This window comes from Taeniopygia guttata, chromosome 4 (genome assembly GCF_048771995.1).
Source record: "Taeniopygia guttata chromosome 4, bTaeGut7.mat, whole genome shotgun sequence".
Lineage (NCBI taxonomy): Eukaryota > Metazoa > Chordata > Aves > Passeriformes > Estrildidae > Taeniopygia > Taeniopygia guttata.
This window is the reverse complement of record NC_133028.1, coordinates 48,136,937-48,150,519: the sequence shown is the minus strand read 5'-3', so window position 1 is coordinate 48,150,519 and position 13,583 is coordinate 48,136,937. Positions and strand designations below refer to the sequence as shown.

Sequence of the window (13,583 nt, the reverse complement as noted above, 5' to 3'; positions counted from 1 at the left end):
GGGTCACTGTACACAGAGGCTGGGTCCTGTCCAGTCCAGCTGCACCATCCAGTGACACTTGATCTCACTGCTTGCATTCAAGGTCTGAAAGCTGACAAAATATGAGCCATCCTGCTCTTAAATTCCCATTTCCTCTTTGCTGAGATTAAGATTACCTGTGTGACTGGGCCTCCAGCAGACTGAAAAATACCATTTTTATGCATAATGTTTGTGACACACTTCAGATGAACATATGGAAATGGAAATGATGACGATTTCTTTACAGAGGACTACATGTAGCTGTGTGCAGACATCAGGCCAATGTATTTTAGCTTTGCTGCCTCTATCTGCACAAAATGACATTCCATCCCAACAGCCTCCTTGCAGAGACCATGTAAAGGGTTATCAATTACTGCCAGCTTCTTCATCTACTGAGATGTCTTAAACAGCTACGACATGCGAATTCATGTTCCTTCTGTGTACTACACTTAGTATTGCCAAGCTGTTTGAGTTTGAACTAGCCACCTAAAAAAGAAAATACTCCACCACCTGCAGAGTCATTTCTGACCAGACATTTGCCAGGCACAGCAGGTCAGGGAGCATCAGACCCCAGGAGCGTGAGAAGATGCTGGCCCTGGACCCGTGTGTGCTGAGAGGTCGCCTGGCCGCGCGTGCTCCAGCTGTGCCTGTGCTGACACACAGCCTGCAAAGAGCATCGCCGGCCACAGCCAGCGAGCCACACTGGAGGCAAATGCTCTGCTTAATTGGTCTCAGCTGGAAGCTGCCCTGTGCCTGTCAGCGTGTTTAAGAAAGCAGGTCTACAGGAGAGAAGACACCAGAGTAACCAATTAAAGAAAAAAAAAAACCTATTTCCCTTCCCCCTCTTTCCCAGCCTTAAGCCCTGGAAATTTGTTTTATTTTTAAGGAGTGTTTCTCACTGTTAATGAAATCAACTTGAGAATAAGGTTTTGCTGTTGGTATTTCCATGTCTAGTACTGACAGCATTTGTGGAGATAGTTACAGAGACCTGGTTAAATCAAATCAAAGTTTGCACCTTTATTTCTTCTTTGTTGTTATGTGTGATTTTGGCTTTTTTTGCTTAAAAAAAAGTGGAAAGAAGTGACACCAAGAAACGCTTCATCCAGTTCAAATCCAAGTTTATTAGCCTGTAAAAGTCTGTTTCCACACAGTAATCATAATAAATGAATGAATGTTTATGGAGCGTAGCATAAAAATATATGGAGTCAGCCATAGGTTGGAGTTTATGATTGCTCACAAAAATTAATCAGCAGATCACATGGCATTGCATCAGAAAGGCAAATCAGTCCTAGGAATGCAAACAATCAGGACAAAAAGGCAAAACAAGTAAGAGCAGAGTAGCAGAAAGCAATAATTAGTTCACAGTTCCTAATGGGGGTGACAAATTTTGCTAGATCATGTTATTTACTAATACTCCAACAAAAGGTTGAAAACCAGTTGTAATAATTTTGCATTAATCTCGGTCAACATATCAGCTGCTCAAATTCACTATCAGTCTCTAGGTATGACCATTAAAATGTAGGCATGTAAGAGACTAGGTATACTCAATAGCCCAGCTCCTTCTCCTACAGCCTGGTGGCCACCAACATTCACAGCTATAAATCAAAAGCTAAGTGAGACAAGTGGGTTGAGATTTTTGTTCTAGTCCCTGTTTGGACATGTAAAAACCTTCTTTTCTTAAAAACCTCCAGCATGCTACAGACTGCTAATTTCTGGGGAAGTTCACTTCTCTGCTGGGCACAGCAATCGTGACCCCCTGCACAGAAAGGGTGTTGGACACCTGGCACAAACTTGTGTGTGTCACACGTACCAGGGAGAGGGCAGTGGGAACATTGCCCACTGGCTCCTGTCTGCTTTAGTGCTGATGTTCTGTAGGATTGTGACCAGTTGCCAAGCTGATGTATGGACTCTGCTCATCCAAAGCAGAGAAACCCCTGTTAGGAGATTTGAGTGAGCACCAGGAGTTTCTGACCTAGACTAACACTTTCTCTTGCCAAAGGAAAATGTCTAGCCAAAGAGAGATGTATTCTTTTAATGCTTTGGGCTTTCCTGAAGAAGTCTTATTAACTCCGTAAAGAGAGCAGACTTAAAGGAGCAAAGGAAGAAAGGTGCTTTCTTCTCAAATGTAGGATGCTTATACACATCATAAACTAAGCTGGGGAGAACTGCACTGAACAATTAATCCAGGCTCTGGCTGACATAACGACAGCTGCAGATCCTTCTACCAGAATTCTGAATTATTTTCTGTCAAAGATCCTTGACTCTGCAAGTCAGGGCCCTATACAGGCTAATCAACCCACTGTCACAGCATCTTCTGTTATAGGGAAGTCACATTGCACTAAGAAGCACCTTCAGAGTTGGTTGGGAAATTAACCCATTAAGGCTGACTTCTAAAATCTGTTTTTCAGGAGTGGGTGGTAGCATGACAAATTCTTCCTGATTATTACATCACTAATAGTGTAACAATCCTTTAGTATCATCTGAGAATTTACAAGAGCCGTGAAAATCTTCCAGAACATCACAGCTTCTTTAGGCAATCTAGATCCTTGTCTTGAAAGAATAACATTTTGCTACCTGTGTTTCCTTCATTCTGCCTGCCTTGGGCAAAACGGCTCTGCTGAAGCACCCAGCGACCCAGCTGAGTGTATCCACCCTAAAAACCAAATGGCAAACCAAGACAAACCCACAGGGGGAGCAGATCCTACAGCACTTCATCTTTCTTTCCTCAGATAGATACAGTGGTTTCAAAGATCATTGTATGTTCTGCAGTTATTACTGAGAAGAAGAATGTCTTTCCTTTATAGATTTTGGGGCCATCTATCCATGCTCAGTGCACACTGGTAACTGAGTAGATCCTTACAGTGAAGTAAGATCAAACTTATAACCAAGCCACCTATATAATATCATCCAATTCCATGAGCTATCTGGCAAAACCTACGGGAACATGGGGAGAACTGGAGCCTCCCAGAAGGCACACTGCCCTGTATCACTAGACTGTTCATAATTTCAGACTTGTTTCTTGGAAATATATAAGACAGCATTGACATGGCTAGTGGCAATACCAAATTGAGCCCAACACAGCCTAGAAGAATTGAGTTTGCACACAAAAGGGTATTTTCCTTCCTTTAATAGACTCAGTAATAAGTTTGTCCATTTTGGCTTTGAAGAATTACCTGCTTCTTGACTGGGTTTTTACTTTTAGTTGCTTGGTTTTGTTGTTTTGATGTTTTGTTTTTTTTAATTAAAAAATAAAAGCTATAAAAAACTAGAGGTAGTTTTAAACTGCAAGGTTCATATCTGGGGCGAGTATTTCTTCAGAGCTGAGGGACATTTTTCATTCAGACCGCTATAAAACAATACTTGAGGGGAAAAAAATGTTGAAAGAGAAAGCATTAAAAGAATAGGAACTCAGAGACCTCTTCCTGCTTCCAAATCGACCGTCTCATGAAATGAGTGTATTTCCTCCCTGTGAATTCTATATTTAATCCAGAGAGATCACTGAGTATGCCTGAGCAACCTGGCAGCCCTTTTCCTCCTCTTCAAACAGACCTCAAGATTCACTCTTGTCTAATGAGCGGTCTACGTCTCCCAAGAACATATATCCTTATGGATTTCGATGAGAGCAGACAGGATCAGTGGAAAATCTACTTCTGTTCCTTTTTCTTTTGTTGCTTTCTTGAAAAAACAAAAGGATACACCAAGGCTCCCCCTGGAAAATCAGCTGGCATTGAAGGCATCTCACAGACTAAAGGACCTACCTCATTTTCCAAACTCGTTCAAAATTCTCTTTTGGCACCTAAGAGCAGACTTTCTGTTGATTAAAGGAATATTCACAGAAAAATGACGTTCCAAATTTCACCAAAATCAGACGACGTGCCTGTCACGAACTTTCCCACCTATCTGAAGTTGCTTCAACGCTGGCAAGTAGTATGGGGAAACAAAATGTCAAGAAGAAAACATTTCCTTAGCTAGGTATATTTTTTGAGACAGGTAGAGAGCTGAACTTTGAACTGAGAAGCAATAAAACAGAAAGGAAGACAATGTTGTCATTCTCTCACAAACCATATTTGTAATTCCAAGTATTTCAACAGCAACAGGATGATCTATCCTCAGGACTACTGTTTGTTGCAAGAGCTACAGATGGGATTTCACCTTTGCATGCTTCTTCATACAAAGCTAACTGCTAATTTATCACTAGTCCACTCTTTTTATACAACACAGGTCTGCATTAATGGGTTCAAGGCTGTTCTGTAATTAGTCTTGCTCTTACTTCACTAACCTTTCATAGCCTCAAAATCTCAAAGTAACATTCCTAGTAGAAGAAAAGGCAGTATTTTTTTCTACTGTTTAAAAAAATCCAGAGTACAATGTTACCTTCAGTTATACAACTTATGGGGTTCATCAAACAACAATTGCCAATTGAGAAGGAATAAGCTCTGTGGCTATTGTACCATCACTTCATAAGCATTCATTCCCATACGCAAGACTGAGGTCAGCATTTGGACCTTCTCGCTCATTTTGAGGGTTCTTTTGTAAAAGGTTTTCTTTGTTTAAGATCCCACAAACAGGACCTGTTTATGGAAAAAGAGAGATATTTTGAATACTAAAGTCCTTTATTCAACAACACAGAAATATCACAAAAACAACTTTACTGGGCAAATTGAGTGTTTTTATACAGTTTTGTACATGCCCCATAAGTGATTATTTTTTCATAAATACACTGTTTTCCAAAACTGGTTTTTTCCATAATTGCACAAGCATACATACACCTTACACAAATATCTATTAGAAAATTTAATAGATAACTGCACAGTTCAGAAATAGGAGAACACTGTGAAAGGAGTACATTTCTGTGGCCCATGTTTCTGAAAATACCCTCCTAGTTCCCTGCAATTGTGAAAATGGAGTACTTTCTAACATAGGAGCTGTCTTTTGTTCACTAAGAATACAGTAGAGCTCAGCGTGAAACTGCCAAATTTAATAAAAACAAAATCTGAAACATTTAGCTGTTACATGAGAACCCACTGTTTGATATCACTATGCATCTAACCATGATCAAAGACCCACTACTGCTTTTTGCTGAATGCATTCGACCCTGAATGGTATGCTCATTTAACTACTTTCTTTCTTCATTATTTGATTACAGATATAGCCCGTTTAAAGACTTTACATTCTTCAACATTAATTGTAGGACTTACATACCAGGGGGTCTGTACAAAAGGGAGTATTTTCCCTCATAGGGAGGGTCTGTTATTAATTGACAGAATGGGTACGTGTGCCTCCCTTTCAAGCTTACCATTTTTCATAAGTTTATCTGGGGTATGCCAAAAATGCTTCCACTAGGCTTAGCGCTCACACCTAGAAGACAGAAAGAGTTCTGCTTGGGTTTTTTTTGCCCACACCCCTTTTTTTTTTAACGTTCACTGTGAGAATGAAGAATGGAGGATACAAATTTTCACACTGGAAAACAGTCTTGGACCTTGTGAAAAGCACAAATTTGGTAATTAGAACTTGACAATAATCCAATTGACAAATATGTATATAAATGGGGAGGGCTGGGGAGGGCAGTGGGGAGAGACAGGCCAGAAAATGGATTTCCTTCTTCAAACATCACTAATTAAAATGCTCTATGCACACAACATCATATTAAATACTGTTTCAGCAGAATCTAAAAACCTGATGGTGCAAAGGAACAACATCTGAAATGAAACTCATAAGGATAAATCAAAGAAAAATCACCTCTTGTTAATTTTCAATAATTAACAGGTATGCTTGTTTGTGTGTTTAACAATTTTGGATTGACATGTAAAACACCACAGTTACAATATACAGATCCATCAGTTCTTTAAAACAAAACAACAAAACAAAAAAAGGAACCACAACAAGACATGCAACATTAGGGTATTAGACAATAAGTACATTGCTATGAGTATCTTTGTACACCTAATGTAGCCTGAACTTAACTTTGCCTCTGCTTCTGTAAGAGCAATGAAAGTTTTCCAAAGAGCAAGGCAAGCTTACCAGCCAGATGTGCAAATAAGGCTTCAGTTTGTAAGTCAGTCAGTACTTTGGTAGAGAAGACCTTGCAGAGCTTGTATTGGTCTAGTGATCAGTAACAGAGGCCCCTAACCAAAAAGTCTCCAACACAAAAAAAAATCCATACACAGCTGCCCTACAAACAGACACAAAGCTCATTGAATGGGCATTGGATGAGTATTCAGCTGTGGATCTCACAAGCTGTAAAAGGGGCACTGTGATAGAAGCATTTTAAGAGTGACATTCCACCCCTGAAGGCATGTATGCGACATCATGCAACGCAAAGACACATGCACTGACCCTGAGCTGAGGATGCAGGTGGAAGCCCAGCCCAACTGTGCCCTCCAGTTACCCTGGGTCACCCATGCTCTGCCCGGTCCTGCTGACACACACATGTGACTTCAGGAGGTCTCTCTGCCTCCATTCCTTGGTCTTCACTTTCTGGGCTGTTCCCTGCCCGCCCTACTTGCCAAAGCTGGCATCTTCCCCGCCTGCACAGGTCCCACACTGGAGCATTCCCAACCCATCCCTTGTGCTTTACCAAGTAAATGTGACCAGGGGCCAAAGGCTGAAGTACTTAGCAAAAACTGGAAGAAAGTGCTGAAACAGTAGGAGATTCACATGTGCTGTGCAACATTAACTGGTTGTTTCCATTCCCAGCACCTTGTTTGTGAAACTATTGGTAGGCCGATCTTGTATAAAATTATAAATCTATCAAATACATGGCACAACAGCATTCACTTACTTTGGTGGCATGGCCTTCTCACTCGTGAGTGGTATGACAAAGCCAAGTAATAAAAAGTGATGATCAACTGATAATAAGTATCCCTAAGTAAAGAATCCTCCATATTTTTTATGGCATGTCAGCTATATCCCTCTGTGTGCCGTCTTTCCATGTAGTAGACATTTCTTCCATACAGCTAGAACAGGAAGAAGAATAGCAAAGCATTTTTGTAAGGGCTTAAGGGATCAGTGGACCGAGAAACATGTGGGGAGAAATTGTCTTTTTCTAAAAGTGTTAAAAAAAAAAAAAAAATTATACCGCAAAAATATCCAGGCTCTAAAATGAGCACAAGTGCAAGTGAGACCTAAACCAGTCCAACTGTCAAAACTCACTTAACTGTGAAGAGCTCCACCAGAACCAAAAATATGGCATTCCACTTTATAAAATATTTACTCCATTGACTGAAAATGTTACATAAGATCTTGTAAGTGAAGGGTAATTAAGCTGAGTCACCATTTTTCCCAGGGTCTCATACTCTGGTTTGTATCCTAGAACAAACTTTATTTAAATGACTAGTTTTGCACATTTGCCTATGCTGGGCACAGTAAAAAAATAAGTCAGACACCAGACAGCATTTTTTGAGAGATACCCCTCTGTAAAGCTCCTTTGGAAGCAATGCAAGTGCACAAACCACTATTCTAATATAGTGCTTGAAGGATTAATTTTAAGTGTTACGTCTTCCCCTCTCACAACACCACAACAGAAGGTAATTGCTAGATGCGTCATAATCTTTTATCTTGGAAAACTTGGCATCAAGTTTCTATGGAAGGATGCATGGTAAAACAGTGCTGCTGTTGCTGCTGCTGCTGCTAAACAACTAGCAAAATAATAGTTAAAGCTAGAATTTATTGCTCCGGATTTAATTTGCAGAACCACACTGTTGTGTACAAACCGTTTATCTCCACTGATGCTCAGACATGATTGTCTCTTTGTGTCTAAACACACAAAATACAAGCGGCTATCTGTACAGTTTACAGTACTGAAACACATATATTTGAAAATGAAGTATAGATATGTTACTTTTCAAAGATACATGACTTTATAGCAGGGGTTTACCCAAACTTTTTTTTTTTTACAGCCACTTTAAAAATAGACAACAACTTCACTAGTATAGCTAAGTTACATCAAAGAAAGAATTGGTGTACTGAATGTGAAGAAGCTGGCCAATTCCCCAGGCTCACAGATTTTTGTCTTTTGCTTTTGAGGAAACCCCTATACATAAAGGAAAATAGTATCTGAGTATATTCTTCAATGGTGGACTAAGCAGTTTCTTAAAACAAGACTTTAGCTTGCCATTCACTTCGGACTGCCTCGAAAATAAGATACACTACTGCTTAAAAGAACCATCGGAATGCTTCAGCGCTGGGAACAGGTGTTCTCTAAAAAAAAAGCAAGAAAACAAGTTAAGCTTTCTTTTGTGGCATTGGCATACTCGAGTTCTAGTTGTTCTTTTCCTTTACATTTTAGGCATACTTTCAGTTATCTAGGAACAACATGATGCCTCCCATTGCCTGACAATTAACAGAAACATTCTTCTCGAAACACACACCATTTTAGGATCACACGCAATACATCATACTCAGTATGTAACACACCTAACGTGCTGTCTTCTCCTTAGTTTGTTAACAAGGTAGTAATGGAAATGTAAACATTGCTAGAAAAAATATCTGGAAAACAGACAGTGCTTTTAGAATAACCACATCGTTGTACAAAGGTTTCTGCCTTGAGCTGGCATACTGGGCATGCAGTTATGGCTTGGTGGGGTTGTGGGTTAAACAGACACTTTGGCAAGACCATGTTCATGACCTGGGAGTAGCAAAGGCCCTGCTCTGTCACTAGGAAAGTGTGCTGTGTCTTCAGACACCTTAGGAGGGAGGTTGGCATTTTCAAACCTCACCTTGTTCCACATTTAGGTTGCAATGCAGAAAGAACTGAAAACACATCCATGACTTCATTCCAGTGAGGGAATCAGTCACCCTGCTGACTTAGGGGTGCTGCCCAGACTGCCCGTCCTTTCTTTCACGCACGTGCAGGACCTTGGCTTACAGAGAAACAGTCCTGTGTAAACAGAGCTACTACCCCCCTCTTTCCCCCATCTGCTGCACCCTGAAAATTATATCCACTTGCATCCAGGTGCCTCCATACACATTCGAGTAGCGGCAACTTCCCTACACAGCTTTAAAGTACAAGCTACATGAGAGGCTGAAGGGGCTTAGCCTGCAAGCGCTGTGTCATTTCTGTGAGGTAATTCTCATCCTCAATTTCCTTCAGTCAAAAGATGATGAAAGTGCTCTTGAACCCATGCAACCTCCAGAAATAATGACTGCACTGTCCAGGGAGGGGAGAGTAAGCCCAAACATGACACTCTGTCAGTCTGTCCCAGCTCACAAGTACCTGTTTCATTAAGAACTACCCACAAAACAGTAGTGTTATCTCTGAAAAAAAATATCCTAAAAGCAAAACTCTGGAAATTTGCAAATAAATACTTGTAACAAAGAAGTTCTCGTGGATGCTGCTGGTGCCACATTTAAGTACATGTCTCTTTTTGAAATAATTATTTCATTTTTGTTTCAGGGAAGAACCTTTTAATGTTTTCCAAGTTTTTCCAAAAAAATCCAACAAACTATGGACCCTGCAGTGTACACGTGCATTGTACTTGGTGTCACAATATTACTTTCTGAATTCCAGGGAACTGCTCATTAGTATGGCATGTATTTTTTGTTGAATAATTAGCCCAGTTTGTGATAAACAGGCTCAAGCAGTACACAGCTTCTCTTTTTGTAAAAGCCATATGAAAGGGGAGCTGTTATTGTTATGTTTATTGCTTCGGCACTTGGAAATACCAGAGATCAAAATAATTCTGCTGTATTATCAGAACTCTGACCTGTTGTCAGTTCAATATCCACTCCCCCTCCACAAATGTTACACTTCAATAAATTATCTGAAAATTAACTTCCAAGGACAATAAGCTGGTGTGTTGAATACAATCACCCTGACTAGTGTGAGTTCTCTTTGTGTTGGTGGTGCAAAAGTAGGAATTGCTCATATCCATCTTTACCAGTCCCTGTTCTGCCCGTTTACGCGAGGTGAGCATAAGCACAAGTAGCGACAGAGCACGGCAGCCCTCGCACCCAGGTACGCCGAGGAGAGCTAATGCAATTTCTAGACCATCCACAGCGGTCTGTGTGGGCTGTAAGATGGCTGCTGAGAGCGAGGTTTACAGATTTATAATTTATAAAGAGCTTGGCTGCAGAAGAGGCTGGAGTTTGGAATGGCAGGAAACAATCATATGACTAAATTGACCTCAGAAGAACAGTCAAACATGCAAACATATTAAACTCAAAACATTGTCTTCACTTGAAAACTAAATGTAATATTCTGCTGTGGGTCCATCTGCATGAACACAAAACCACAGCTAGACAGAGAGATTTAACGACGTAGTGACTGAGACGGCATTTATTTATTTTCTTGCCACATCAGGTTGAGTTATTGTCAGACGTTGTCATATCAGCTGGAAGTAAAGGTGTAACGTCTGATTAAAAGGTCATTCAGACCTTTAAATACACAGAACAGTATTTTTGAAGGGCAAGGCTGTGGTTTAATATGTGTGCTTTTGAAAAACTGCAAGATAAGGAATTTTTGCATCTGTGTACCAAGTTCTAATTAAAGATATACATTTACAATTAAATATCCATTGTGCTAACTACCAATTTGGGAATTAATTATTAATCCACTCTTAAAAAAGAAAAAAAAAAAAAAGGAAAAAAAAAGAAATCTTTTGAAACTGAACAGCTAGATCAAGTTAAATCTTAACCAGTATATGCAATGAAATCCATAGATTTCACCACTCCAAGAATCAAGGTTATTTCCAGACAAAGAGAGACCCTTCAGCCCATTTAGAGGTTTAGCACACCCACACATAAGTTTAAGTGCAATGACCATCTACTGCTTGGCTGTATAAACCCAGCACCCCCAGCTGGGGAATCAAACTCTCGGCGAGATTACAGCGCATTTGTGGATCTCTGTGCTGCTGGTGGGGAATGGTTATCCTGAGTGACAGGAAAGACAGATCCCCTGGAAGCCTAGGGAGGGGTGGTGAGGAGCAGAACCAGAGTTGATCCGTGCTGTTTTGCTGTAAAAGCCTTCACTGCTCGTGCTGGTGCAAATGCTGACAAACGGCAGTCTTGTTCTCAGGAGGATGCTCAGAAACCTGCAGCCCTGGCTTCTCCAAGCGGGTAATGCCATAAAGCATGGAGCTGGAGAGGATTTATCCCTACATAAACCTGGGATGAAATGTCCTCCACACTTTCAAACTTTCTATTCTGCTCCCTATTTGCCAGCTTTCAGTGTAGAAGAAGTAGTTAAAATATTTAAAATCTGAAAATCTAATTATTGCCTAGAAAAAATGAGCTTCATAGAGGGAAACAAGCATGCTACATTTTTGGAGAAGGAGGTAAAAAACAGGCAACAGAAACCAACAGAAAATCTCAATTAAGCAGAAAAATTATACCTATGTATCTGTCCTGGACACCCCACAGGGAAATGTAAAAGCAGACCCTTGCTGTACACAACACATAAAAACAGCATGCTGGCAGGAGCTGTAAATTCCTCACCAAAGTCTGTTGCAATACTTGCATTTTCTCAGCAAAAGCACTCAGTAAAGAATGATGCCTCCCCACTCCCCTCTGGGGTGACCGACTGAAGGGGGTATGGGATGCCAGACAGCGGGATTTGCTCATCCCTGCTTGCCCACTCCAGCCCTTGGCGAGCTCAACCCAACCTGCCAGAGAATCCTCTCTCCTTGGCTCTCGGAGTCTCACAGCCACCTGAGAGCTGTGATAGAGACAAGGAATCGAGAAAGTTGGCTGCACCTGCTTGGGATGCTGCTGCTGCTTAGGGGGCAGGAAAAATTCAGAACTATCCAACCAAGACTGACTGTAAGTCACCTGTATTACTGTTTTCTACAGGGATAGGGAATCATTTGAGTTGAGGTGAACTGCATTCAGAAATAAAATAGAGTAATAAAATATATCAGAGCACTACATGATTATGACCTAATACTTTACCAATGTTAAAAGATACTGCATTATGTAAGAATCCTTTGATGTTTGATCCATGAGCGAAAATCCTGCTCTCATTGAAGTAAACTCCTATGTTGGCTACAGCAAATTATTAGCCAGATGTGACACTCCTTATTCCTCTTGTGAGGAGCCCTAGAATCAATCCAGCTCAACAAAGGCTCTTTGGGAAGTATATAGCCAACAAAATCTGGGCTACCTGGTGGTCTTTACAGAGACCTATACAACCACAGAAATAGACAGTGCACTAATGAATCTCAAATTCACATGGCAAATGACATGAAACTGGTGGATTTCCCAAAGCAGCGGGATTGGTGCTAGCAACACAGGAAAAACTGAGCTTATCAAGATCTGCAGATAATCCAACATGAGCTTCACAATTTGGAGAACGATCTCTCCTTGAAATGTCTTGCACAAGAGGAGCAGTTTGGCCCAATAAGTTATATACATATATATATGTGCGTGTGTGTGTGCCTACATATATCTCAATATATCTACATATATATAAATATATGGTCAGGTATAGAAATATGGTGCTCTATGGTGGCCAAAACAATTCAGCTAGAAAGTCCTGGCCTCTGCATGAAATGCAATTTGAATCAATCAGCAGCCCAGCCCAGCAAATACTGACCACCACTGGCCATAAACCAGTGCCTGTATGCTTTCCCTACACTTTGTGAATGCAGGCTATGCACCTCATCAGTCTCACAGAGCCCACATGATCACCAGCAGGAAAGCAAAGCAGCCTTTTATGTCACACCTTGGATTTTTGATGGCACAAGCTAATTCAGGTGTCCGACAGTCACCCTGGAAATGACATCAGCATTGCTCATACATAAACAGTGCAGACTCTGGTGCAGAAACTCACTTTCCATCTCCGATTTCCCTCTCTGGAAAGACCCTCCCCCAGACAAGAGCTGGTCTCAGGGCACTCAGGGTGGTACAGGCACAGTCTCATTACACTGTGATGGGCTAAAACCCAGCAAAGGGATGCAGTCTCCTGACCTGCAGAGCACTGTAAGATCATAGAATGATTTGGATTGGAAGGACCCTTATAGATCACCTCCAGCTCACCTACATGGGCAGGGACACTACTCACTGCACCAGGTTGCTCAGATCCCCATCCAGCTCAGCTCTGAACACTGCCAGGGATGAGGCATCCACAGCTTCCCTGGGCAGCCTGTTCCAGTGCCCCACCAATCTCAGTATAAGGTGTTTCTTCCTAATATGTAATCTAAACCTATCTTCTTTCAGTCTAAAGCCATTTCTCCTTTTCCTACAACTATGTGCCCCTGTAGAAAGTCCCTCTCCAGTTTTCTTATAGGCTCCCTCTAGGTACTGGAGGGATAACCACCTCCTGAACCACAGAGCATCAGCATCTCCTGACATACAGGAAGGCGGGTGGAAGATGCCATGTATCCTGCACCAGCCTGTTCTGACACTGGCAGCAGCAGCCTGGACAGCATCTCCACTCCTTACTTGCCTAAATGCTAAGCTACCCTGAGAGGAAAGCAGCAGCCTTTCAAAGTACCTGCAGCTCACTTTGTTCTGCTCATAAATATACATTACCTACAGCAATGACTTTGGGGAAAACCTCATGATGCTCAGATTCAGCTCACATAGTCTCCTTGAATGTTTTTCTTCAGGCAAGGAGGCTTGGGGGCAAG

At 41.3% G+C, this 13,583-nt stretch overlaps 1 protein-coding gene across 2 annotated transcripts in view; it reads right to left on the bottom strand.

Moving 5' to 3' along the window:
• Nucleotides 1–1,119: 1,119 nt before the first annotated feature.
• Nucleotides 1,120–13,583, bottom strand: part of CXXC4 (CXXC finger protein 4) — a 28,164-nt gene continuing 15,700 nt past the window's right edge. For both annotated transcript variants that reach the window (XM_030271642.4, XM_072928548.1), the window contains one exon: nucleotides 1,120–8,217. In XM_030271642.4, the coding sequence (XP_030127502.4) occupies nucleotides 8,173–8,217 (45 nt within the window). In that variant the 3' untranslated portion in view covers nucleotides 1,120–8,172. The remainder of the gene's footprint in view (nucleotides 8,218–13,583) is intronic.